The sequence below is a fragment of the Arabidopsis lyrata genome (assembly GCF_000004255.2).
Source record: "Arabidopsis lyrata subsp. lyrata unplaced genomic scaffold ARALYscaffold_2, whole genome shotgun sequence".
In the NCBI taxonomy this organism is placed as follows: domain Eukaryota; kingdom Viridiplantae; phylum Streptophyta; class Magnoliopsida; order Brassicales; family Brassicaceae; genus Arabidopsis; species Arabidopsis lyrata.
In genome coordinates, this window is record NW_003302554.1 from 14,144,411 (window position 1) to 14,172,249 (window position 27,839).

The 27,839-nt window shown below is 32.0% G+C and overlaps 5 protein-coding genes and 1 pseudogene across 10 annotated transcripts; 4 read left to right on the top strand and 2 right to left on the bottom strand.

Moving 5' to 3' along the window:
* Positions 1–345: 345 nt before the first annotated feature.
* LOC9324812 (probable LRR receptor-like serine/threonine-protein kinase At1g69990) lies at positions 346–2,908 on the bottom strand. The gene has a single exon (XM_002888703.2). It carries the CDS (start codon positions 2,612–2,614, stop codon positions 818–820), a length of 1,797 nt encoding a protein of 598 aa, XP_002888749.1. The 5' UTR covers positions 2,615–2,908; the 3' UTR covers positions 346–817.
* A 1,465-nt stretch (positions 2,909–4,373) lies between these two features.
* Positions 4,374–5,925, bottom strand: LOC9324813 (transcription factor KUA1). The gene is made up of 3 exons (XM_021036112.1): positions 5,443–5,925; positions 5,142–5,350; positions 4,374–5,052 (listed from the first exon to the last, which is right to left on the bottom strand). The coding sequence occupies exons 1-3, from the start codon at positions 5,732–5,734 to the stop codon at positions 4,804–4,806; spliced, it is 750 nt and encodes a 249-aa protein (XP_020891771.1). The 5' UTR covers positions 5,735–5,925; the 3' UTR covers positions 4,374–4,803.
* Positions 5,926–11,113: 5,188 nt separating this feature from the next.
* On the top strand, positions 11,114–15,662 carry LOC110230716. 5 transcript variants are annotated; one of them, XR_002333892.1, is made up of 7 exons: positions 11,114–11,332; positions 11,416–11,494; positions 11,564–11,645; positions 11,731–11,783; positions 12,009–12,121; positions 12,522–12,595; positions 15,327–15,662. XR_002333892.1 is itself a non-coding variant. In XM_021034303.1 (6 exons), exons 1-6 carry the CDS (start codon positions 11,321–11,323, stop codon positions 15,407–15,409), a joined length of 417 nt encoding a protein of 138 aa, XP_020889962.1. In that variant the 5' UTR covers positions 11,114–11,320; the 3' UTR covers positions 15,410–15,662. The 5 variants fall into 5 exon arrangements, 2 of the variants coding, with proteins under 2 accessions (XP_020889962.1, XP_020889963.1); XR_002333894.1 differs by having other exon boundaries at positions 11,416–11,448; XR_002333893.1 differs by lacking the exon at positions 11,564–11,645.
* A 3,695-nt stretch (positions 15,663–19,357) lies between these two features.
* LOC9324814 lies at positions 19,358–20,283 on the top strand. Its single transcript, XM_002887219.2, has 2 exons — positions 19,358–19,777; positions 19,890–20,283. The coding sequence occupies exons 1-2, from the start codon at positions 19,383–19,385 to the stop codon at positions 20,167–20,169; spliced, it is 675 nt and encodes a 224-aa protein (XP_002887265.1). The 5' UTR covers positions 19,358–19,382; the 3' UTR covers positions 20,170–20,283.
* Positions 20,284–23,704: 3,421 nt separating this feature from the next.
* On the top strand, positions 23,705–26,135 carry LOC9323331 (paired amphipathic helix protein Sin3-like 4). Of its 2 annotated transcripts, XM_021035950.1 has the most exons (4): positions 24,052–24,444; positions 24,577–24,760; positions 25,064–25,159; positions 25,257–26,135. In XM_021035950.1, exons 1-4 carry the CDS (start codon positions 24,314–24,316, stop codon positions 25,326–25,328), a joined length of 483 nt encoding a protein of 160 aa, XP_020891609.1. In that variant the 5' UTR covers positions 24,052–24,313; the 3' UTR covers positions 25,329–26,135. The 2 variants fall into 2 exon arrangements, with proteins under 2 accessions (XP_020891608.1, XP_020891609.1); XM_021035949.1 differs by lacking the exon at positions 25,257–26,135 and adding an exon at positions 23,705–23,950 and having other exon boundaries at positions 24,283–24,444; positions 24,577–25,150.
* Positions 26,136–26,287: 152 nt separating this feature from the next.
* LOC110224216 lies at positions 26,288–27,128 on the top strand (annotated as a pseudogene).
* Positions 27,129–27,839: the final 711 nt, after the last annotated feature.

A 27,839-nucleotide genomic window follows, 5' to 3' on the forward strand; every position in this document is an offset into this window, starting at 1 on the left:
AGCGCGATATCGTATTTTATCATCTATAAAACTATCAAAATGAAAATGATACATATTAAAAATTTGAAAACCTACTGAAAATTTAGCTATTTTTATAAAATATACTACAACACTATAGTTTGACAACACAACATAACAATAGTCTTATATAATAAAAGTTAGAGATGAATTCTAGCGAAAATTTAATTTTCTTAAAAACACTAAAAACATACATTATTATATCAACTTATATATAAATTTATATGATTATTATTTTATGATATTAATAGAACCATATATTTATATAGGGATTCCAAAAAAATTATTATTTTATTATCTTATCGATTTTTGCTAATTTTAAACTGCCCCGACTTGGAACTGAAGAAAATTTATTATTTTATAGTGTCTATTAGACTATTAGTTTACCGAGTATTGATTTATAGAGGTTCTACTGTAGTCTGTAATTTTCCATATGATCATCAGAAAAACAGAAACAACGTGTTATAATGCTTTCCAGGATGAGCTTGAAATCGAATTTCAAATCGTTAAACACCAATAATCTGCAACTAACAAGCTCAAAGAATCACTTGATAAACTTTTGGATCAGAATCTTCAATGTTTGATCTATACAAAACAATTCTTCTCATTTTCATCGGATGTTATGTTAATGTTACAACACTCTTAGAGTACCACGATGCACCACATGATGTACAGAATTATACAGCACACGAAAACAAAACAGAAAACCAAAAAAAAGCGCGGTTAAAAGTGAGAACGGGAAATAATTAAGTCGTAACGAATTGGAGTAAGAAAGTAAAAAAAGAAAAACCTTATTCATTCATTTTAAGTGTTCTTGTTTGTTAAAGATGAGTGGAAACTCATCGCTATACTCAGAGAAGAAACCATGTTGATCTCCCAAATTCTTTAAAGATTCATAAACTTGGATCATCAACGGTCTTTCTTTAGGCCTCGATACAACGCAGCTACACGCGATTCTCAAAACTTGCACTATCTCATCATCATATCCTTTACCACAAATCCTTCTATCAATTGCATCTTTGCTTCTACCATTACTCAAATGCTTACTCACCCACTCCACTAAACTCTCCTTAAACCCTTCTTCGCCGATGTTAATCGAAACAGGCTTTTGTCCTGTAACAATCTCAAGAAGTACAATCCCAAACCCATACATATCTCCACTCAAAGACGCAACCATAGTGCTTGAATACTCAGGCGCAACGTAACCCAACTCCCCTAACTCGCCGTTACTAAACGAGCTATCTTTAGAATCCCGAGAACTCACTAGCTTCCCCAAACCGTAATCAATAACACGAGCATCGAAATCTTCGTCAAGAAGAATCACATTTGAGCTAATGTATTGATGCATATACGATGGTTGACATCCATGGTGCAACCAAGCTAGCCCTCTAGCCGCTCCAACAGCGATTCTAACACGAGTTGGCCAATCAATGTCCCGTTGCTGAAGCTGAGAATACAATGTCCCATTAGCCATATGCTTATACACCAACAATATCTCGTCTTCCACAACGCAAAACCCGAGAAGCGGAACCAAATTCGGATGCCTGATCTGACCTAACTTGTTAATCTCAGACCTGAACTGTTTCTCACTAAGCTCACAACCACTACTAAGCCTCTTAACCTCCAATGTAGACCCATCAGGTAAATCAGCTTTGTAAGAAACCCCAGTCCTCGACGAAACAACAATATTATCTGAATCGAAATTGTTCGTAGCTACAATTAGATCAGCCAACTTAATCTTCACAATTGGCTTCTGAAACAGAGTAACCTGAACAAGCTTATGTGATCTCAACAAACCAATCCAATCACTATCATCCCTAGATTTTCCGGCGCCATAACCGTAACCGTAACCACTCTTCTTCCTCCTGTCTCTGATAAAAAACCACCAAAACATCCCAAATCCAATACACAACGACCCAACAGCCCCAATAACTCCAGCAATTACAATGATCGTTAAGTTTTTACCGTTCAACGAACCGCAATTCTGTAACGGCTTACCGCAAAGTCCGCCATTACCGCGAAAACCGTCTTCTCCGAAATGAGATAGCTCGGAGGGAATCGAACCAGAGAGATCATTATCAGCTAGAGAAAGTCGCCCGAGACGGTTTAAACCGGTTAATTCAGAAGGAATCGAACCGGTTAATTTGTTGTCATTAAGAACTAAACTGTTTAAGAATTTACAGTCAACGATCTGAGACGGTATCGAACCGGAAAGTTTGTTACCGGAGAGATCTAAACTAACAAGATAAGGAAGCCATGAACAGATTTGTGAAGGAATCAAACCGGAGAAATCGTTATCGGAAAGATCTAAAGATTGTAAACTCCGACATAACTTAAGAGATTCAGGAATTTGACCAGAGAGTTGCATTGATTGAAGCTGAAGAGAGAGAATCCGATTCTCTTTAGCGTTCCAGCAAGAAACTCCGGTGAGTTTGCAAATCGGCGATGATGATGATGAGTTAGGGAAAGACCAAGTGTTGAGTTGATTTGAAGGATCTTTGAGTGAAGATTTTAAGCCTTTGAGACAGAGTATGTCGTCTTCGGAGTAAGAAGATGAGATTAAGATGATGAAGAAGAAGATTGAGATCGTTTTCATGATGGGTTTGATTTTTTCTTAGGGTTTCATGAAAAGAGCGAAGCTTTTTTTTTTGTTGCTTCTATGGCGGAAGGACGGCCATTGACTGTGTTAAGCTTAAAGCTTTGTGGATGGCACAAATAAAAATTCAAACTTTTGGTGACTTTAAAAACAAGTAAAGTTATATGTAACTAAACGGTGTCGTTTCAGAGCAGTTTTAGAGTTGGAAGATTTTAGTAAAAGTAGGTACCAAAGCACTTTCTGCGCAAGAATCAATTTTTATTTCTTGTTTTGTGAAAGTATAGATTATTTAGAAACTTTAGTTATTGGCTAAGATCAATAATTTACAATGGTGTACCAACGTTATTTTTAATTTGACCAAACAAATAAAAAACGTGTTTGAAAGGACATTCATAATTGTTGAAAATGTTTTCTATCTAACCTTTTGATATGATTGCATTTTTGGAATATTCTTTGTTAAAACATGTTCTACTTCTATCTAACCTTGAAATGTTTTTTTTTTTTGGTAGGAACCTTGAAATGTTTTGGATATTGGAATTTGGAAGTAGTAATCCGAGAATATCTGACTATAGTTGAATTTTGTTGTGTTTTTGTGTGGAGAAATTCAGTGGCATTTTTGGTCTTTAAGGGGAATACACTAAATTACAATAAGCCTTCGTAACTCACCGATTGAGTCCATGGGTTACACCTTATCTAGGCCCATTATTACTTTACTAAATGTATGTAATGGGCATTCATCGATAGAATAGAACTGTTATCGCATTGGGCTCTAGAAAGAACTTACACAAACTTTTGTTTTGAAAAAATTATCATGAAGAAAGAATTCTAGACTAAAGATCATGCGATAGACATGGACCATTCTACAAGACTTTAGTTTTGTTTTGTAAACCATGGGGCGATTCGTAACGACTGTTACTTTCGGCTGTAGATACTTTCGTTGTAAAGACTTTGACTGTGTAAACTTTGACTGCAGAGACTTTAACTTTAGAGACTTTAAATGTTAAAATGTGATTGGTAACAACAAATCTGTAGAAACTATGGTTATAAAAATTATGATTGTAAATAAAATAAATTATAGTGAATATAAACCCAAATTGTGATATAACAGCGAATTTCATACAAAGAACTTTATGAAAAGTTTTTATACATTGATATTTCTCTATTTTTGTATCAAATGTAATATCTGATTTTTTTTTTAATATACATAAATGGATCTTAAAAGAACAGAAAAAAAATCAATTGTAAATTAGTTAATATTTTTTTAAGATTAATTTATCAATGAATTTTATTAGAGGTTTTCATATAATGGGAAAAAGAAAATAAGAAAAACTATTAATTTTTGGAAAAAAAAAATTGAATATAAAGAGTAAAGAAAAAAAGAAGGATTTTGAAGGTTTTAAACTTATTTAAAGCCAAAAAAATTTGATTGGTAAAACAAAAGTTTTAAAAACTTTAAAACTTTTCTAAAGCCTTAAAAGTGTTTACCAATCACCTCCCATATTGTCGAAAACCTATCACTACTCATAGTATCATAAAGTTTGATGAAATTTTCGGCTTCATTTGAAGTTTTTTTTTCATTTGAAGGTGAAGGTACAGCATAAATAATTTAACAAAAAAACATACACATAAATAAAATCGAATGACGTCAAACATAAAACAAAAATACGTACTGTTAGTCTGTTACTATAGTAATATAACTGTGTTTGGTTCATGAATGTGACATTTTATCAACAACACACACCCCGATAGAAACGGCAAAGAACAGGAAAAAGTCTTACAATAAAAAAAGCATTCAGATACACTTAACCTTAACTCAATAAGGCAATAACCATTCTATTTTAACTTTTCAAGAGACTGACACAATTAAATTAAATTCCATATAACTATTTTAAGCTTGAAGTAGTCTTCACTTCTGAATCTGATGAAGTCTTGACCAAAACAACCCAGAGACTACCTGTTGTTTTACAGCATCTTCCATATAATCATACAACAACAAAAACGACAAGTAGTTTCCTTCTCCCTTCCCCCAAAAAGAGCAAAAAACATGTACACACTAATTCAAACCTTAAAAACCTCACTGAAGTCTGATCATCAAAGTATCTAATTAGCCTAATTCTCAAATTTCACATTAACCATCATTCAAATCTTATCTTATACAATATAAATTAATTAAAACATTATCTTCTTCATCAAGCCACTCCCATTATACTATCTCCATTACTCGACATCGCCTTGAACCCCGAGGCACGTGCCTTCTGTTCATTGGATGATGCCGGCAACGGAAACATCTCCGTTGTCGGCTGAGTTTTCTGATTAAGATTCAAATCTGCCATTTTCCGCGACGGAGGAATCGGAATCGGAATCGGAACCGGACGGATTAGTTTTGATCCATCCAATGGAGTATGCAAAAGATTCTCTTCTTTTGGAGATCCTGTAAACTGTTGACAATTGAACCGTATGTGTTAGTTGCTCTCACAGATTCTTGATTTTTTTAATTCAAGATTTTGAGAATGAATCGTTATTTTACCGAATCGGGAGTGATGTCGAAGAGGCTTGATCTACGACGACGGCGATTCTGATTAGTCCGCCGGAGAAAATATTTCTGAGCATGACTCGCTACCTGAGTCGGTGTTCGAGTTTTAACAAAGTTTCTTGAAATGCCTCTCCAATCACCTTTTCCAACTTTATGCAATCCAGTAAGAAACAATCTATGTTCTTCCTCTGTCCATGGAGTTCCTAAATCCAAAATTTCAAGAAAATTTCAAAAACAAGAAAAAACAGAGATGAGATTTTTTATGTTTTTTTGCTAAGAAAGATTTTTTATTAACCTCGTTTGCGTTCGCGGTTTCTACCGGAGGCGTGAACGACGTCGTCTGAAGCGTAACCACCGTCATCGGCGGGATTGGGATCAGGAGTTTGATCGAATTGAGAGAGATTGTTCATACTAAGACTTTTTCTAAAACAAGATGATGAAGCTTCCGTGACGCGGACGCCAAAAAGCATGATGGCTTTCTCTCCGCCGCCGCTGCCGCCGTTGTTGTCGCCGGTGGTGGTTATCTCTGTTGGACATGTGCGAGAGTTGTGGGCGTTGTTTCCACACTGTGAGCAACTACGCGACATGGAAGCTGCTCGCAAAGAGAGCAACACTTTGATCGGAGATAGGGAGAGAGAGAGAGAGAGATATTTTGGAATGAAAAAGGTAAAGAGAAGAAGAAGAAGAAAAGAGAGGTTTAGGTTTGTTTATAAATGGGAATGATTCTTTTATGTCTGCTTTTGAGAGCTCACCACAAAAACATTTGACCCTTACTTCTCTGTTTTAATCAAATTACTCTGTTTTGTCCTATTCTTTTATTTTCTTTTCTCCACCTTAATTTATTTTTTCATAGGCCCAAAGAAAAGAAAATGTCCCTTTTCATTGACCTTGTTTATTCAATTTTTCTTTCAATTGTAACCTCAAATTGCGGTGGTTAGAATTGGAATTCAACCGCCTTAAAAATTAAGCAAACATTCACATGAAACGATAAGACGAATGTAACGGGTAGATGGAATGAAGCAATTGAAAATAGCGGTTAGAAGAAAATAATCGACGGTTATTCTTTGTATTTACCACTTCTAATCACTTTTTTTTGGCTTTCATATTTTTTTGTGTGCTTTTGGTGGTAATTTTTAGAGTTTTCTTCTCATTTACAGTGCAAAGAGATCGGATTTCTCTAAAAGGCTTACAATATTTTGTACTCCAGCTATTTCACCAAAAATATTAATTTTTATCATTTTTTCACACATGTTAATAAGAAAATGTTCTCTTCAACCTAATATGACTCTCTCTATCTTATTCATAACAAAGTTACTCTTCTACTAGACTCGCCTAGTGAAGTAGATGTCGAACCAACTTTAGTAACGCTCAATCTCAAAAAAACCAACACTGGAATATCCAACCAAACAAAAGATAAATCGAATATATTTGTTGTAAGTGAAACGTGCCAAAATCAATGCAAACTATAGGAGTTTCATTTAGTACTATTTTCCTAAATTCGTAAGATAAAAAAAATTATAATAGCAAAACTTGTTACTATTATCTTTGCCATTCTCCATTTCCCTAGTTAATTTCACCATCGAGTCCAAGTGTTAAGCGTGGCCAGTTTTTGATCGTTAAAGAAAATTATGGATACGTTGTCGTTACGTACATAAGTATTTTAAATTTTGTGACCAATTGCAAGGTTCGTGGACTTTTGTGAATAGTTTGATGAAATAGTGCAAGTTACGAGAAATCCGAGTGGATGAAGTTTTATTTTGTCGGCGAGTGTATGAAGTTTCAGAGAAGATTACTCAGCTTTGTAATTTTCAAGATAAACAAACAACTTTGCATCAAAACAATAAGCAAAAAAGAGGAAAGCTGGACCGTTCGATGTACTCTGATATTTGGGGATGTGATTTTAGTCAAGTGGTTAAGTCCATTTGACTCCGTCTTTTCCACCGGAATTCGACTCCACTAAGTCGCGTTACCCCGCGTAGTAGGGATTGGCTATGGATCGGGCCTTGTCGATCCAAAAATGTCAAAAAAAAAAATATATACTCTGTTATTTTCCACCACTCTATTATAAAAATATACTTAGGGTATATAGCAAACTACTAAAATTTTGAATTTTTTTTTTGTAATGCACTTTTAAAATAGAAATTTGGTATTTTATATTTTTTTATCGCAATAAGTAACGATATAAAACTCAAATAAAATATAATCCAAATCGCTTTGATTATCTGGATATCTACATATAAAAATACTATGGTTATATTATTATGAGTAAACTCGTATAAAAATTTTATTTTCCAAATTATATGTATATACAGAAAATAACATGTTACCAAAAATAAATAAAATTTTATTTTATCCGTTGGGAGAAGAAATTATCTTGTTATTCATTTATTTTAATACTGTTTTCAATTGTCATATATATAGTACAATTTTTTGTTGTTTTTTTTTTGGGGCAAAGTTTTTTGTTTTTATAATCCAATTTATCGACCGTCCACGTAGCTCTGAGTGGATGATAGATAGGCCTGGGACTTATTGATAGATTAAAGAATCTTTGGTTCCAACTACGATATAAAGCTATGACCATTCAATTTTCATTAGATGTTTCTTATTTACTGTTTTTTTAAAGCGACAAACTGACAATTATTGATAGAGACGAGTATAGTTAAATATTCAAATGCAAATTAGATACTTTAATGAAATTACTGATTGTGTAAGCAACTGCGTGTCAAATTTCAATGTTAGTTTTACCAAGAAGGCACAGACACGTTTTCCTCACTTGAATTGAACTTGTCCCAAATTTTATCATTATTAATCGAAATCATAAAAAAGATTCGATGCGTTTACTTTTTGGGTTAAAAGCAAACACCCAAAAATTGCTATGGTTGGTGTACACATGACCTGCTTGAGAGCACTAACCCATGGTATAGGAGCATTACGCCAAACTTTTTTTTTTTTTTTCTGTTTCATAAGCAACTATGGTTAATTAAATTATAAGTGTTTAAAGGCAGCCTATCTAATTAATTTTTTTTTTTTTTGTTCGTTCTGATATTCAGTAATTTAACTTAAAATTTATATTGGCATTAACTGTACTTAGTTCTCACAGTGTTTAATTACCATCGATAATCATAAACTATAAGCAAAGAAATAAATAAAGAACGTCGTATGTGAAGTCTAGTGTACGTGCATCAGTAACCTTCTACCAAAGATGTTCTGTGATTGGTTGATACTTGATAGTGATATATCATATGAAAAGCCTCCATTCATATTTTTTTTTTGACATCCAATCACATTTATATAATATTCGTTTTTAGCGATTAAAACATATAAAATATTTCTTTTCATAATATCAAAAACGGAAAGGATGAACAGTTTTGGTCCGTTGGGTATTTCGAAGATGCATTACATAACTAGTGGAAAATGTCTTTTCTTTCTTAGTTACCAATAACAGAAAATGCCTATACTTAAGTATAAATCAATCAATAGACACCATACACAAAATAATATACTTTTTACCAAATTAACAAAAACATATCCATAGTAACAAATTTCTCTCGATTTAAAGCTATTTTCTTAGGTGAAAGTTTGTATTAGCATTTTGTTTAGTGTTATAAAATATGTAATTGTTTTTTCAATGGCATACATGATACATAATTCATTAGCATATGATTAAAAATATATTATGGGTTGCAAAAAAAAAACACGTAAGGGTTATCTATGTTGCATACATATAATCCCATGCCATAAATATGATACATAAGCAAACTGATCATTCATTTCAGCTAGGTTTTAAAAATTCTTACAAGTTACTGCAAAATTTATGTTTATATTATTATCTTAGAAAAATCATACTAACATACAAACCAAGTTCCCACGAGCTAACGACTTTTGAAGCTTTATTTGCTTTTGCTCTAGATCGGATAGAGAGTTCAACGCTTTAACAATTTTCGTATGATGAACATGGAGACAAAAAAAAAAAAAAAATTCCATAGATCTCCTTTTATATTATCTTTCTTTTTATTTAGTTAACATCAATTTTCGATATCGATTTTTTTAAGTCAAAATAATCGTTGACTGTGAAGCTATCGAACAATATATGCAAATCTATCTACTAATAAATATATCACTAGACAAAATTTCCAGCAGTGTAATCCAAATTAACAGATTGTCCATATACGAATGATTGATTCTTAAAAATTTTAAATTTATGGTCAGACCCAAAGTTGTAATCAGTGTATTAGAATTAAGTAAGAAAACAACAAATGGATTGAGAAAATTAAAGAGTGGTGGAGGAAAGAAAGAGTGAATGGACGGTAATCCAAATTAACAAATTGTCCATATACGAATGATTGATTCTTAAATTTTTTAAATTTATGGTCAAACCCAAAGTTGTAATCAGTGTATTAGAATTAAGTAAGAAGATAACAAATGGATTGAGAAAATTAAAGAGTGGTGGAGGGAACAAAGAGTGAATGGACGGTGAAGGAGGCATATTCGGTCGCTTCCTTTTCTTTGTTGAAAAAGATTTACTTGTCACTTACTTCATTCATTCTTGTCATGGGCCATTACCCTCACCCAATATTCACTTGTTCCCAACTATAATATTTAATCCCAATATCATCATTTCACAATTATTGTATATATATTTTTGTATGGTTTCAATTAAAATCTCAATTGAGACATGTATTTTAATGTATTATTTGATTAACTTTTTCCCTAAAGTTATGTGAACACAATTTTGCTACTTTGTCTAACATGCATGTAGAAAGTGATAGTCAGAAAACGATTCTAGAAAATATATAATATGATACATTTTGATTTGCAAAGTCATTACATAATAGGTGGTGTTAAACATGCGCCATCACAATATAATTTTATAAAACTCTATAATATTGTTGTTGTAGTTTAAAACAAAACTTTATTAGTGTGAAAATTTTGTACCAAAATACAATACATTTCGTTTAGTTTTAAACTATTGTATTGACTATTGAGTTTGAATTTCATTCTTGTTGGCTTAATTTATTTTGTTTTTGGTCTCTGGCATGAATTGATAGAAATATCATAGATGATACTCAGCGACAGAATGATGCATCTTGTAGTCCATCAAAACATAATTTATTTTTAAAATCGTTGCTATCTAGAATAACTTCTATTTTCTATAAAATAATATTTTTAGTCCGAAAAGATATTAATTTTTTCTTGTACTAGGATATGACCCGCGGTACACCGCGGATTAATTTTTTTGTTTTATAATTTTGTTATAAACCGATGAATTTGATGTATTAATTTTTTTCTGTTTTATTGGTACCGTAACGTAAATTTGATTTTGTACGGATTTTAATAAGATATAACTCTGTGATATTTTAAGTGTAATAGTATTTGGTTTTTATAGGGTGATTTTACCTTGCGGTACACCTCGGGGTTTCATTGTGTAACTAAAAATTTAAATTTTTGTATTTGTTCTGTTAATTGTTTGTTATATTTTGTGTTTAATATTGTATAATTATATTTTGATTGTTAATTATAGGATTTCACCCGTAGTATACTGTCATATATTAATATCGATCCAAACTCGTCCCGTCATATAATTTCGTCCCGTGATTATTATTACAATTGATCTCTGAGTACAACTGAACCATAACCAAGAACAAACTCTTATGTCTTATTGTTATGTGATGAAAATTTTGATTATTAATTTGCAATAAAAATTTTGACCGGTTAGGTGTTATTATTTTGTTATGTAAGAGTATTAAAAAATTTATTTAAATATTTTTAGAAACTTTGATTATAAAAATGGACCTAATTTAAATGTATATAAAAGGATATAAATGAATAAAACAATCCTGTGCACCAAAAACAAATAACAAAACAAAAAGGTATGAGTATGTCCTTATTTGATTTTGTATTTAAAAGAAGTGAAGGAAAAAAGAAAAAAGAAAAAGACTGTAAATTATTTTTTTGGTCGGAACCAACACAGTTTTTATAACCAGAGAAAAAAAAATCTCATCTTTTTCGTGTCTTCTCGTTTTCTCCAATCTCAACTTTTTTTGCTTTCGAGATGATGGTTCAATTGATTTCACAATCCGATTGCACAAATTACTTCAAATAGATCCGAGGAATTCAAATTACATTACTTCCTTCGACTGTTCCATAATTCTACAGTTTCAATTGTTCACTTGATGAGAGCCAAAGTAAGTAATACCTTTCTTAAATCTTCCTCTTTTATCGACGAATCCATGTAATTATTTGCCTGATTCTTATAATTATATATTAGATTGTAGCTATGAATTAAAGATTGCATCACGACGTACGCCATATCTCTAGATCCTACCAATACTTCGAATAGATCCGAGGTATTCCAACCGAGTTTTTTTGTAGATTGAATAGAAGAATTTAAACTGGTTGAATTTGTTTTTTTGCAGATTGCAGAAACTAATGCTATAGAGGTGTTTAATATCAGGAGTTTATGCATCATTTTTTCATTACTCTTAAAAAGCTTCATAGGTTATTTTCTCAGTGTTTTGTATGTTCAAAAGTTAGCTTACTCAACTCATGTATATTTTTGAATTGATTTTTTTCTTTTTCATAGATCATTATCAAAATTGCTGCTGGGAATGGAGTTGGGCAAATTTTAGTTGGAAAGTAAGTTTCTTTAGCCATTTAAAGTTTCTTGGATAAAATACAATGCTCTAAGATTAGTCTTCCTAGCTTTTGGTTTACGTATGAAACTTTCTGCATCAATTCAATTTTAAACTACAATGGAGTTGTAGATCTAGTTTGTCAGTTCCTCTTTCTGGTTTCTGTTTTTAATGCCATTGGGATTCTCGACTTTTTTTACTTATCAAAATTATAACCAAATAATTGTAGGGAAGACATTTTGTCAACCCCAGCAGTTACCCATGTAATCAGGAAAAGAAAGGCAAGCTTCTTTGTGTGAAAAACCGTGTTCTAAGTGTTACCACCATTTGTGTTACCACCAGGTTTGTTAAATTCAAGCCCTTATAAAGATATAGTTAGGTAGAATGGGAGTACAAATAATATGAGTTTTAACTATTGACGGTTATATGTTAAGTATTATTACTCAACTGAATATAAGATGGACTGTCCAAATTTACATAATTTTATCCCAATCTATTATCAGAGTTGTGAAACTGAATTATTCATTAATTTAAACAATGAAAAGGAACTATATAATGTTCCTTCTAAAAAGAAAATGTAATTGCATTATGTAGTGGTTGCAATAGTGATTAATTTAACCGGATCTTATAGTCTCATGTGTATGAATATTTTTAAAGTAATGTCAGACTGTTTAAGTTAAATTAAAAAGGTCAATCACTATGAATTTAAACTGACGCAATTTTATCCTCATGGAATTTGCAGAGTGAAATGCACAAAAATTCCGGATTATTCTTTTATATCATCACACATGGACCATTCAAATGTGAGACCACCAGGTATGATTACTAAACTCCATTTATCTTATATAAGATAGTTAGTAATGAAAAAGATTAAGACTTTCTGAAGTAACTGAATCATGAAATAGATGTGCCACAAAGGAGCACTTATTTAAAACAACCATGAGAAAAAACCAAAAGTAATAGAAAACTATCCTTAGTTTCAGATAGAGAATGGAAAAACAAAAAAAAACAAAACAAAACTCCAATCTAATCCCCTCACACACAGACACGGATCACTCCTTTTCAACCTTGACTGTTAAATATTGTAAAATGATTGGTAGCTGTTGTGTTTGGTGATGATAAATGGGGTTTAGGAGCATAGTATTTATAGCAAAGCTAAGTAGGTTTCGGTAATTCATAGCAAGTTGAAAAAAAATATTTATAGCCGCAAGATTTTAGGGAGTAAATCTTGATATTATGATTTGATTGGAATATGCTATGATTTTGTGCGTTTATTTTATTTTTAATATGTTTCCATAATTGGTTTTTAATGGTATTGGAAGAAAGAATTGTACACAATTGAATGTGGAGGGTTTAAATGAAAACAATAATTTTTGAATATATCAATTCAAAATACCCGAATTGATTTAATTGTCAAGTTAATATGGAAAGATTTAGGGAACTAAAAATGTCGTTTTAAGATAATGAGTGAAGATTTTGGCAAGTACCTTAAATAGTTTATTGGATGTGATTAACAAATCTGTTTTATTATCAGAATATGTATTATTGATTGTGACCCATAATAATAGGAAAGATATTGAATGTAGCAATTGTTAGCATAATAATAATAAGAAGTATATCTAACAAATCTGTTAGCATATATAGGAAAGATATTGAATCCGGTAATAATAGAATTTGGTAGTTTAGGAGAAGTATAGGAAGAGAATATTTGGCCGAATTCCTTGCATTTTTTTTTGGCAAGTCTCATTTATCAGGATCCGAGAGTTTTGATTGGTCATTGAGTCGGGTCAAAAAACCAATTCCGGGTCAAAATTTTAAAAATACCCGACCCGATTGGGGACCCCAAAAACTGTTGCAAAAATGTATAGTAGATACAACTACAGTTTGAAATTTGGGTGGCAACTAAGAAAATAAAGATTCGAAAACATCATGCTACCATATTGGATGGTAAAGATATTTGTAGTTTACAATTATATGCATAGTTTTCCAATCTATATTTGGAAATAATAAAATATAAAAACGAAGAGATTATTTGTGGTGTGCGGACAAGTGATGTTGGGCGAAGATAACGCAACATGGACCCATGTATCATCTTCTTGACCATATAAAAATTCAATCAAATTTGTTTTTTTTTTTTTTTTTTTTTGACAGCATTTGGTTTCTTTTACTTATTCTTCTCCTTTTCATAAAGATGAATTCCAACATGCATGTTCTTCTTCCAACAATTCACACACATTAAATCGAATTGATAACGCATGCATCAACTATTATCTGACTATTTTGACGTTAATAATTAAGAGTAATAACAAGGGTAATATAAGGGAATAGCCAAATAAAACACATAAATTAGGAAACTAACATAGAGAAAGGTTTTTGTCGGAAAACAGCGATGGATCCATGTTGTCAAAGGATGTGAAATAACAAAACCATCATCCGTTTGTTTTGAGATCAACAGTAAGCGAGATTGTTTCGTGAGATTTTTCAAAATAGCACGTAAGATCTAAATTTCACATGTTATATTTAACTAAAAGACATGCTATTTCAAAAAACGTAGTGAATTTTTAAGAAAAAACATTGTTACGTAGTGTTCAAAAAAAAAAAAACATTGTTATGGAAAAATTAAACTTGAATAAAATCTTTTTTTTAAAGAAATAACATGTGATTTTAATAAAAACCGCAAATTACTAGAAAATAAGAATCTTTTTTTAAAGAAATCACATTTGATCATAATAAAAAAACGTGTATTACTACAAAATAACATGATAGAGAGAGATATTAAACTGAATAGAGAGTTTTTTTTCAAGAAATACCATGTGCTCTTTATAAATAACGTGTAATACGAGAAAATAATATGATAAAAAGAGATATATTATTCTATCACATGTAATTCGAGAAAAAAACATGTTATAAAGGACATATACGTAATTACATGTGCTTTCCGACATGATACAGACAAATTACTATAGCATATGGCTATTTTCTTAATTATCCTAAAAAATTTGGCTATTTTGTGCATATTCTCTAATAACAATCAAGACAAAGAATTAAAATCAAATGGGTAGATGACATAAAGAGAAAACATATAGATCGCAAAAATAATTTATTTTGGACGTAAAAAGAATACGTTTTTACCTGATAATGCTTGATCGACTTCATCCATGACCATGAGTCTCACATTTGTTTACGAGTTCTTCGACCAATGACTAGTTCATTATTTTGAAAGATTTTCCGGCTGATAAGGCAGACCACTATTCATAAAATAGATCTGGAACTAAATGCAGATTGACATTTAAAGGTATATTGCAGCATCAGCTAGAGTAATAAACTAGATCTAGGATAAATGAATGCCATTTCGTTTAATGTATATCGTAGCATCAGCTAGAGCAATAAACTAGATCTAGGATAAATGAATGTCATTCTCCAAACTAACAAAATTTCGAATATATATGAAATGTTATATTTGTACTGTTATAATATATGTATATATATTATGTTGACAAAAATTGTTAAGAGAATGGATCTGATCCTATCCAATTTGGGCTTCAAGAAAAGCCTAATCTGAAACAGCCCGAGGATGAGAACGGATCCGATCCGAATTGTGGCCCATATCGAGAAATGGTCCAGCGATGAAACTACGTCATTAGGTCAAGCGGGGGTATTCTCGGAAATTGACAGGGGACGGAACAATTCAAGCTGACTCAAAAAAAATTACACTCGAGTTCGTCTAAGCTTTTTAGATCGTCTAAAGCTTTTCAGTTCGTATTATTTTATCTTTTGTTCGGATTCGACCTTAATTAGCTATTTGGACGAGATAACTCTTTGCGACTAAACTATTTTGCTTAAGTTCGGGCTCATCGATAACAAGAGTGATTATTCTTTACTTTTTTCAAAGACTCAATTCGTACTTGTGTGATATTGTACACCAACAAAACATCGGTAAAAAGTAAAAACTATCATCCGTAACTGAACGTACATTAGAGATAATGGATCTCATTTTTTTTGTTAAAGATCTCAAGAACGAATCATAGAGCGTGTATAAATCATCGATATCAAGAACATTTCTTAGAACCATAACTTTATTTTTTTAATTTATACGGATAATTCGAAACTACATTTCCTAAGGACAAAGGCGTCCCACAAACTATATATTTTCTTGGAGTTTAGTTCCACATAAATTAGTATTAGATTATTGGCACCATTCATTAATATATACATACACATGTACGTATGATGTGTGAGGGAAATAAGATTATTATTGGGATACGAGATCGAGTACGAGAAAAGATTAGTGTGTTGATTAGTTGCTTCTAATTGTCGTTATCTTCATGACGAGAACATACTTTGGTATACACAACTGGTTACTTTTGATTTGAGATGCGGCGGTAGGTAAACAATTCAACAAATTAATGTGTGTATTTAAAAAATTTAATTATAGGCATTTATAGCATTCAAGACAAAAGTTTGGGCCTAGGCTTTAATCCCTCCCCCTCCTTTTATCCAAGACTAGCCTTTGCTAATACTTTATAACATGGCGTAAAGCATCCCTCCCATCGAAAATCGAATTAAGAAGCACATGGATCCAACCCCTAAAACTACTAGCCCAACGCACCGTTGGTACATTCGAGACTGTTTCCTTGTGCTTCTTTGATTCGTAGCCAAATAAGTTGGATCGAGTCCTACGTTTTGGTACTCATTATTGGAAGAGACTATGGTTGTACAGTTGTACGTTATGGATATTAGTAGGCCACATCATAGCCCATTAACATCCAGATAATCAAAAGCCCAACATAAAGAACCTACCAACGTATTATAAATTATCAATTATTAAATTCCTTTATAAATAAATCACTAAGAAATTTCGCCACAATTAATTGCAATTTTAGTATTTTTTTTAGTTTGAAACTTTTCAAGTTCCTTCTGTATTTTTTTGTTATTGTTGATAGAATCTAATTAATTTGTTCCTCAAAACTCTCTCCCACATCAATTATTTTGTATGTAACTTTTTCTCCGTCAATACCTTTGATATCTATATCAATAAATATAAAATAAAATTTTTAAAAAATTCGTAATAAACAAAAATTTAATTGAAAATTCAATTTCCCTCAAAAATTGGAAAAATCTAGGATTTGGAATAATTAAAACTGATATATTTGGAGAAACTTATGAAGAAACTGCATGCAGGTAACAACACACCATCAACAAATATAATCTATACTATATAAAAGTCGAGGCTATAAGCTTTTGAGGCCGTCCACCTAGGATTTAAACGACCAATCGAAATTAGCCATCTCATTAGTTAGCATTTTTACAATTACATTAATTAAAATTTTTAAACTCTAATATTTTCTATGAAAATACTAAAATTATTAATAAAAAAGGAAAAATATATATATATGTAACCCACCAACCCTCTCCCGACACAATCTCTTTCTGTTCTGTTACATTTTCCAGGATTCTTTTACCACATTTGACGAGAGAGAAATGCGAGACGTCATGGAGAAATTCAATTTCCTCACACCCGACTCATCAAGCTCATCGACAAAATGTGTGAAACAGAATTAACTCGATTAGAGACAAGGGGGACCATTGGTACGACGATTGTCTAACGTTATGGTTCTCCACTCGACCACCGCCATGAACAAGCACACCTTTGACTAGCTTCAAAAAAATTTATTTGTAATCTCTTTGCAATTTCTCTTTGTTTTCTAAACATTCAAAAAAATCCGATGCATTCATTTATAACAAAGCTTTTGGTTGCATAAATTTACATTCAAAAAAAAAATGTTAGTTACCACTCATCCTCAACAAGCTATCTAAGGTTATTATACTATCTAAGGTTATTAATCAACAAGCTAATAGGACAAGAAGTTTTGATAAAATTATAACAGTTAATGGTAAAATATATGTAGATTTCAAATCATAATGATATGCTAGAGATTTACTAGATTATAATTTTGAATGGCATCATGTAATGGATGAAGCTAAACAATGGGTTACACCTTATCAACTTGGACAACTATTTGTCTTATTGCTGATATAATTTGAAGTGAGCAGTCCTCTTAAATCATTAAACGTTGTTCAAAATCACTTGGTGAAGAGAGATTTGTAAGACACTTTTGTTGATCAAAAAAAGAAAAAGAAAAAAAAAAAGACACTTTCAATTCTCAAAAACTACATCTAACAAAATATGAGCTACAACAATACATTTTGATTGTGATAGAGAAGGTAATTCACCTGTATGAACACTCCCTAACTGATTTATTTATGTTCGCTAATTTCATCAAACTTTTGAATCGATACCGAGAATCTAATAGTAAAAAAAATCAAATGCATATGTAGTTAAGAGTTGTCCATAATTAATTTGTGCATGCGATTGCGATATGACGGTTCACAAGAGATTTATCAACAAATTACAATCGAAAATGAGTTAATACTCACAAAAAATCCAAGGCGAAATTCACAATCTCCATGAGATCTTAAAATCTAAAATAGTTCAACCGATGATCTTAAATGTAGCCCGGAAACAGAATTAAGAGTTTGAGGTTCAAAAATTAATATTAAAGAAAATGTAAAAATACTACTGTGACTGTGAGGTAGATATCTAATTGGGGATTGAAGATGAAGATTTTAGAAAAGTAAATTGCGAGAACTGGAGATTGCGAAAGATAAGATATTGATTGGATGGTTGAGATTTTGGCCATAGTGTAGTAAGACGAATCATAGACTAACGAAATATTAATGAAGTGATAAGAAAATGTTGACTATACCATAAATATATTTTTTTTTATAGATAATCTAAGAGGAAATATAATAAGCTTACTAGCTTAGAAGAGTAGTCTAGAAGAAGATGACAAGTACAGAGAGAATTCACATAATTATTGACAATTGCTAATCGATTTATATTTTAGACTTATGTTGTAGTTTTCTAAATTGTACATTTGTAATAAAAAAAGTTTTGCTTTTGTAATTTAAACTGTTAGAGATTAAAACACTATAATTTTTCCTTTTAGTTAAATTTATATTATTATCAACAACAATATAGAAAAGATAATACTTCAATAAATCATTAATTCAATATAATTTTCACCAAAATATCTAAAATAATTCTTTAACACCCGTTAACTCATGGATTCGAATCTACCAATAATTTAAAGTTAAGGTATTTTAGACTAAATATACATAAAATATTTTTTTCAACCAAAAAATATTGGATATTAAACATCCAAATAAAAAATATATAAATTTTTTTTAGGATTTTTTCCTAAAATAACCCACGCGTAGCGTGGGTTCAAAACCTAATTTTATATAATGTGATAATTTTTCAGCACTGATCATATTTGACTCTCGCATTTTTTATGTATTTTGAATTAATAATATTAAAGGTAAGATTACAAAAAAAATAAGGTAATCAAAATCTTCTTAGGGAAAAAAATATTTATTAATATGTAAAACAATTATATAAATATATGTAAAAAAGATGCACTTATCAAAATCTTCTTAGAAAATATTCTAGCTAACCCTAAAAAAAGATACGTAGATCTTGTACATATATCATACTTCATACACATCTCTTTCTCCGTTCTCTCTCTTTCTCTGTATTACAATGGATTATGGAAACGGAGAATTAGCTCCCAACCCCACCTCTTTATGTGCTAGGCTTACACCACAACAAAAAGACAGAGTACAGAAAATTATCGTCCTATGTTGCATCGCTATCTTCGTCGCGGTATTCATCACTTATGTCTGCTTTTATGAAGCACAAATCCGACGTGAAAAACGGCGTGAAGAACAACGTATAAGAAATTATGCACCGGATATTATAATACCATCTATGGATTTCACGGTGCTTAATTTAACAGAGACTAGTCTTAGTGTTAAATGGGATTTAGTGATCAGACTTCCTTCAGACCTTCCTGGTTACTATATGTGTCTCAAAGGAGATCTTCAGACTTTCATACTCTACAAAGGTGTTACCATTGCTAATTCGTCTTTAGACAGGTTACATATATTTTTTTAAATTCTATACTCTTATTTTTTTTTTCTTAAACGATTTAACTTTTTTTCACATGTTTTTGTTTAATTTTAACTCTTTTTTTTCATGTTTTATCAGTTACAGTTTGATACCAAATTGGCCTCAGCTGCTTAATACCTCCTCATTGGTTGCTTCCGAGAGAGATATGGACAATGTGGTTGTGCATGACATTATGGAGGATATTAAGGAAAGAAGAGACATGCGGTTCGGATCACGATTTCTTCTTCCGGATTGTAGATCTGGGAGGAAGATGAACTATACGTGTGATGAAACCGCGTTACGGTTTGAGCCTGGCTCTCAAAGGAAGGCAACTGAGTTTGAAAAAGCCTCTCCTATATGCCACTATAATCACCCTTAAGTAAATTTTCATCAATATTGATTCCTTCTTTTTTTAGTTTGCAAATGTTGGATCTTCTTCTTTTGCATTTTGATATATCAGACTGACAGCTTAATTAATAATTCATCTGCAACTGCGATAGTTAGTTTTTATTTTGTTATATAAATTATAATACTTTATTTTCGACCCGGAAATTTTTTATAGCTCATCGGACATCCAAGTTTTATTTTTATTCCGGACATCCAGTTTTACATTTTCACTCTAAATCTAAATTTTGTAATATATTTTTGGATTATAGTTGATAATTTTGGATTAATAAACATATATTGTGGTAATTTTGAGATTTACATTAGAAGAACCATATGTTAAGTTTCATCTTTCTCCACACGATATATGGAGAAGATTTCCATAAGAATTAAAATCGAGAAAATATTAAAGTGCATATATAAATAATATATTATAAGCGAACCTTTTTTTAGGAAAAAATCCTAGTAAAAAATAAATTCAACTAAAATTCAGTTTCCCACGTAATTAATTGCAAATCTTGGATCTGGTCCATTTGGAATAAGTAATAACACTGATATATTAGGAGATTACAAATTTTGTTTTTTTCTTTGGCTTCAATGGAATATACATTTTTCTTTTTTGGAATATACATTTTTTAATGTATATTTTCATTATTATCATACGATATTTGATTCTGTTTTATGTATTTTGAATTAATAACATAAAGGTAAGATTACAACTTTTTTAATTAAAAACTTCTTAGAGAAGAAAAGTTATTTACAATGTGTACCAAATATGGTGTATTCCAAGACGAAAATATGGTGTATTCCAAGACGAAAGATAGAAAATCTATATGTACTTACCAAAATCGTTTTAGAGAATTAATTTTGTACAAATTAATATTATATACCAAATCATGTCTATATTAACCTTAACAAAAAGGAGAAATAAATCTGGTGTGTTATATATATAACATATACACGTCTCTCTCTTCCTCCTCTGAGTTACAATGAATCATGGGAACGAAGAATTAGCTCCCAAATCGCCCTCTTTATGGAATAGACTTACACCAAAACAAAAACAGAAAGTGAAGACGTCTCTCTTCTGTTTCTTTATGCTGATTATAGTTGTGGGAACCATCGTTTATGTCTTCTATGCAACAGAAAAAAAATCCCGTGAAGACCATCAGCGTATACAAAACTATGTCCCGGATATTATATTACCATCTATGGATTTCACGGTGCTTAATTTTACAGAGACTCTTCTTAGTGTTAAATGGGATTTAGTCATCAGGATCCCTCCAGACCTTCCTGGTTACTTTATGTGTCTTAGTTGAGATTTGGTAGACCTTGCGAATGTAGCTACTTCTGACTATGTTCCCCCTCCTAATCCTTCTACCACTACTGAGCATAAAACTCTATCTGTATGTGAGGATGAGTACACTAAGTTCCTTCAGTATCAAGCAGCAAGTAATCTGTTCCTACTGCATCGCCCTACCTTTCTAGGGCCTTGAGTTGGGATACGGTTCTAGTTCCAAACCCCTCTATTCATTCGTTTGTAGCCGTGGGTCACATTCATTCCTGCTGTTTGTCGGTAGTCTTCTCGGTTTATCCTATGTAATAAGAGGTAAAAGTAGTAGGAGCGAGACCGTTGTAGCTAGAGCAGTCAATCCCTTTATCGATAAAGTGGTAATGAAGGGTCTGTAGTAAGCAAACAAAGGATATTTTCAGACATTCATACTTTACAAAGGTGTTACCATCGCTAATTCATCCTTAGAGAGGTTACACTTTTTAATTTCTATACTCTTTTTTCTTTAAACGATTTAACTTCTTTGCTCACATATTTTTGTTTTTTTTTTTCATGTTCGATCAGTTACAATCTGATACTAGATTGGGCGCAGTTGCTTAATGTTTCATCAATTGCTTCCGAGGGAGATATGGATAGTGTGGTTTTGAAAGACATTATGGAGGATATTAAGGAAAGAAGAGACATGCGGTTCGGATCGCGGTTGCTTCTTCCGGATTGCAGATCTGGGAGGACGATGAACTATACATGTGATGAATCCATGTTGCGGTTCGAGCCTGGCACTCAAAGGAAGGCAAATGCGTTTGGAAACGACGCACCCATTTGTCACTATGTTCGCTAGTTACTTTTAATGAAATATTTGTTGTTTGGTTTGCAAATGTTGGATCTTCTTCTTTTGTGTTTTGATATATGGACTGATCTTATAAAGTATTCTTTTTTTTTTTTTTTTTTTTTTTTTTTTTTTTGATAATTCAGGGGAATCCCAGATCTATGGAGGGGTCCAGACTAATCCCCTGGGGGAGGTGCAGCCCATAGATAGACTCTCTCTCCGGGTATGCAAATGGGCCGAAAGCAAAGACCCATATCCATGTGGCCAAGTGGAGATCTAGCAATTGCGCGCTTGCGGGGAATCGATCCCTGGCCTAGACCAACAGGGCAACTCCTCCACAAGTGACAACCACTAGACCAAAGAACACTTGGTTCTTATAAAGTATTCTTAATTTTCGATCTCAAAAAAAAAAGAAAAATTTAGCACATTGACATCCAACGTTACATTTTCATTCTTGTATCATCAATGCATTGGATACATCAAAAATCCCAACAGCCTTTTTAATATTAAAACTGAAATCCTAAGTTTATTTTTCAGCTTAAAAAGTAAAAGAAAAGAAATTGTTATAATCTTCAAATTTTATCGACCCCAGGTCAGGCGGGATTACCCGCTGAGTTTAAGCATATCAATAAGCGGAGGAAAAGAAACTAACAAGGATTGCTGGACGGTGACCTAACGCTTAGCGTCGAGAAAGTTTAATCGGAGCCTACACGATATCAGGCGGTTTAGACGTGGACAAACATAACACAATATAAATATGATATATATATATATATAGACATCTTTGGATCGACAATGCCCAATCCATAGCCAATCCTTACTATGCGGAGTAACACGACTTAGTGGAGTCGAAAAAGTAGACTTAACTATCTGACTAAAGACACATTCCCAATTATAAATATGATATTATAACTTAAAATCATATAAAACTACATATTAGAAATATAAAATTATTAAATCATAAACAAAAATTAGAAAAAATTATTTATTTAATTTATAACAAACAATATACATGGAGCTAAAACTTATAATTTAAATTTATGTAGTTGGAAATTAGAGAAACACATTAAACCAAAATCTATACAATTTTCAGTGACCGAAGTGGTCGTCTAGGTGTCACGGGTGAAGCAAAGACGACGTTGAGACGAAGTTGAATGGTATTTGAAACAAAGACGGAAATGGCCGAAACAAAGTAGATTGAAACGAAATAGACGGTGACGGCGGAAACAATTCTTTTTTTTTTAATTCTGGCTAATTAGTCCGTTTAGCATACCAAAGCGATAATCATATCTCTTAATTAAATCTTCTGATTGGTTTGTATCTAATAACCAAACAAGAACCCAGATATCCAAACTTCGGTTCGGACAAATTGATTTTGTGAATAGTGGATAAAACTCATAAAAGAGTAGTTTTTTTTTTGTTGGTAAAATGGATAAACGAGTAGTTTTTTCATTTTTTGGTATATTAATGAAAAGAGGAAAAAATCCATGTAATGGGAGAAAATCGAATCGTTATGTTAACAAAAAGATTTGTGCTTAACATACGTAATATTAAGTCTCTTAATATGCATCATGTAGTTATTTATAAACCTAAAACCTTACGACTTTCTTTGTGTCAATGAACAAGTCTTTTGTATCTGCCTGTAAGCCTGTTACGTGTGAGGTAATGTGTCCATCTATACTTGTGTCTTGGCGAACTTTGATCGATCCACTTCACTTTGATCCTATCTTGTTTCTATTGTGTAATTCTTAGATCAAAATATAGTGTAGGAGTAAGTTAGATTCAAATCTTCCAGTGGATAGCTGTAAATTCCCTTGCAATGTTTTCTATGAAATTAGATCTGCTGATTGTTTGTATTTAGGATAATTTCGAGTATGTTTCTTTGAACTTATAATTCGTTTAGTGAGATTTAAGACTTGCGATTGATTTTCAAAGTTGTTTAATTGGGAGTGATCTGAACATTGATGTATTTTCTCTTTCTCTAAATAATGAAGCTAGCACTTGCCAGTTGTCAGTTTCAAAACCATGGTTGCAAATAAGAAGCTAACTACAAATGATGCACTTGATTTCCTCAAGGCTGTAAAAGATAAATATCAAGATAATCGTGAAATATATGAGAGATTTCTTACGGTCATGAAGGACTTCAAAGCTCAAAGGTATTTTTTTTCTTCTTCCTCCCTCATAAATCATAATGATTAGTTTTGCTCTTTCATTAGTTTCAGCTCGTAATTATATATGATTTTGGCAAACTGAATTTGATTTTTTTTTTTTTTTTTTATTAATTGTAGAGCTCATACATGTGATGTCATATCTAGAGTGAAAGAACTCTTCAAAGGGCAACCAGAGCTTCTCTTAGGTTTCAACACATTCTTGCCAATGGGTTTCGAGATAACACTCGAAGATGACCAACGTCCATCAAATTTGAAGTCTGCTCACTTTGACGATGCATATGAATTTGTCAACAAGGTCAAGGTAGTTGCGCAAAATCAGAATAGTAAAGAGGAATTAGAGTTTGATTATGATTATTTTGATCCAAAAGATCTAAAATCTAAATTAAAAAACAGGTTTATTCATTTAAATTTAGAGAAATGAATCAACTTGTTTATATTTTAGTGTTAAAATTTTAAGTTACTATGGTATTAGATTTATCGTTGAAGGTTTAGTTCCGGTGTAAACATTTCAGTTTACATCATTTAGATTTTCTCTATTGCTCTTTATTTTGCAGCCCTACTAGAAATCTTTTCTGTACACTCTTAAATATCAATTTTTCTGTAGACAAGATTTCAGAACAATGATGTATTCAAGTCATTTTTAGACGTTTTAAAAACGTATAAAAAGGAAAACAAGAGCTTTGCTGAGCTCTACCAGGAGGTATATATATATATATATATATATATATATATGTTTCACTACCTTTTCTTTTTCCATTTTTCTTGTATTGGATTTAATGAAATGCATTATTTTGTAGGTGGCTATCCTTTTTCAAGGCCATCAGGACTTGCTTGAGGAATTTCATCAGTTTCTTCCTCATTATGGATGAAGAATGATGCATTATGTATACAAATGAAGTCATGAAAGTTGTGGTTCAAGCCACTTTATCTGCTTCCATCTTGACTCAATGGGCATTATCCTTAGTTTGTTGCTGAACTGGTAAAACTAGTACTCTATGTTTCAAGTTGTTTTATACTATTCAAAATGAATAATATGGATACTCCACAACTTATATATCAATTTACTTAGACAATTATGCTTAACACAAGTTCCATACAATGAACTTAGTGAGAATGCACCAAACTTTTTTTTTTTTTTGGTTAAAGGTTGATGCATTAATTTAAGAAAAGCTGCGAATTACAAATTCTGAAAAAAAACGACAACAAGCTCGAAACGGCAAAAGAAGATAATTTGAACCAAACCAAACAAACAAAAGATTGCCATTTAGCCTGGTAGGTGTTGAGGTGGTTCTGCCGTACGTCGATGGGTTCTCTGGCAACCAAACCAAACAAACCAAAGAGAGAAGTCGAATGCATGGAAATCCAAACGAATACATTTAATCATTCTATCTTTAAGCTACATCGAGAGATTTATGATCAGTCCCTAATATCTTTGAGATCAACAGCGAGTTTGTGACATGAAGACATGGCCGGTAAACCCAAGAAAACAGCGGTTTCTTTTAAATTTTCTGATTTACTCTTTTAAATTTTGGACTTTTAAACTAAGTTTGAAAACCCTATATACTCAACGTCGATCATGTTTACAATACGCGAATCATACTTTGATGTCAAAATCAAGGAGTAATCAATCCTGAAGCCCAACGATCTATGAACCAGCCCGACTTTGGCTAGCTAGAAGTCTCGGTACAAAGTGATGATTTGTGTGATTGATGTCAAACGCTAGCAATTACAACCGCACGCAAACCCTACAGTTGCGAGTGAACCCATCAAGTCTTTTATCATTTGTGGTAAACGCTGATCAATAAACACTCACAACAAGATGTTGACCATGTATAATTTGATTAGGTACGTCTTATAACCAAATTGTATTTGGACCGATTATAGTCAATCCTAAACCAAAATCAACGTTGCAGTATGGAATCTGGTTTTGGACCAACTTAAATTAACGTATCCTGTGGCAGCTACAAGATTTTGAGGATTGGTTGTAGACGTAAGGAATTTGAGATATATGACTTTAAGTCTAAACTCTCTGGAGAGCCTTTTCTGATTGGTATGTATATACGCCCCAACAAGATTTCCCTATGAATGGAACTATGCATTGGATTGCTGAAACGAGGGGTGATAGGATTCAGGAAACCTTCATCCAGAGTTTCGATTTTCCATGGAGACATTCAAGCCCATATGTTTGTTTCCTCCCTTTGAGAAGAAGATTAGTGCTGCCGGACGTTTGATTATTGATATATAGAGTAGCCTTTTCAGGTTTCAGAGGAGTTAGGCTTTCTTTGTTTTTCCAACACGTTGGAGAGGAAACAAAGGAGATGGAGGTGTGGGTCACAAACAAGGTGACTGATGTGGTTGTCTCATGGAGTAAGTATTTTAATGTGACTCACCCTGATCTCCTCATCTTTAATCCCCTTTTCATCAGATACACGTATATATATTCCGACATTCTTCATCCACAAGACCGATTCTATCATGTTATGGTGCGATAAAGTTGTAAGAGAGGGTTATGCTAGATTGCTAATACCAGTTTTTACGAAATTGGTCTAGGTGTGATCAACAAACAAGTTGAGACAGGACAACCCTTTACTCCTTTAGGTGAAGATGAACATAAATCTTGTGTTTCCAACTTTGTTTACGTTCCAAGTCTGGTTTTGGTTCCAGAATAAGATGAAGAGAGAGTCGTGAGATCTCATGCATGTTGTAAGCTTTGTTTTTGGTCTTTCTGTTGCTCTTCTTGTGATACAATTTAAATATATGTTCCATACTTCCATTATAATAACTCAAATTTTAACTCGATGCACCTCATCTTAATATGTAACAACTAAAGCTTTTATATGAAAGATGATATGTGCATCATAACAAATATATATCTTAGTTAATATTAAAAATAATTAAATTAATTTGTTTATAGATTGTCTAAACGTCTTATTTGAACATAATTACACTTAAATTACGTTCATCTTAAATTGTGAGTTAGTTGTTTTATAAACCACTAGGGGAGGTCCCCGCGCCCAGCGCGGGGTTGTATGTTGATTAAGACCAGAATTAATAATCAATATTTAGGGTTATCAAGTTAGGGATATTATTGATTTAATTTTGTCAAGAGTCTAATTTTTATAACGACATTAATATAGAATTATGGTAAAACCCTATAACTTTTGATATATATTATTAGTAATCAACAATTAATAGTGTTTTTGAATCACAAACAATTATTAGTGTTTATATCTTGATATATATAATAGAATTAAATATAAAAAATCTATATATTTAAACCAACAATATATTAGCAACGCCCCGACAGCCGCCACTGTCCATGGGTTCCCACGTCCAGTCTCGGTCTTTAGGCCCATCTTCTTTGTTTTGTCGTACTCTTG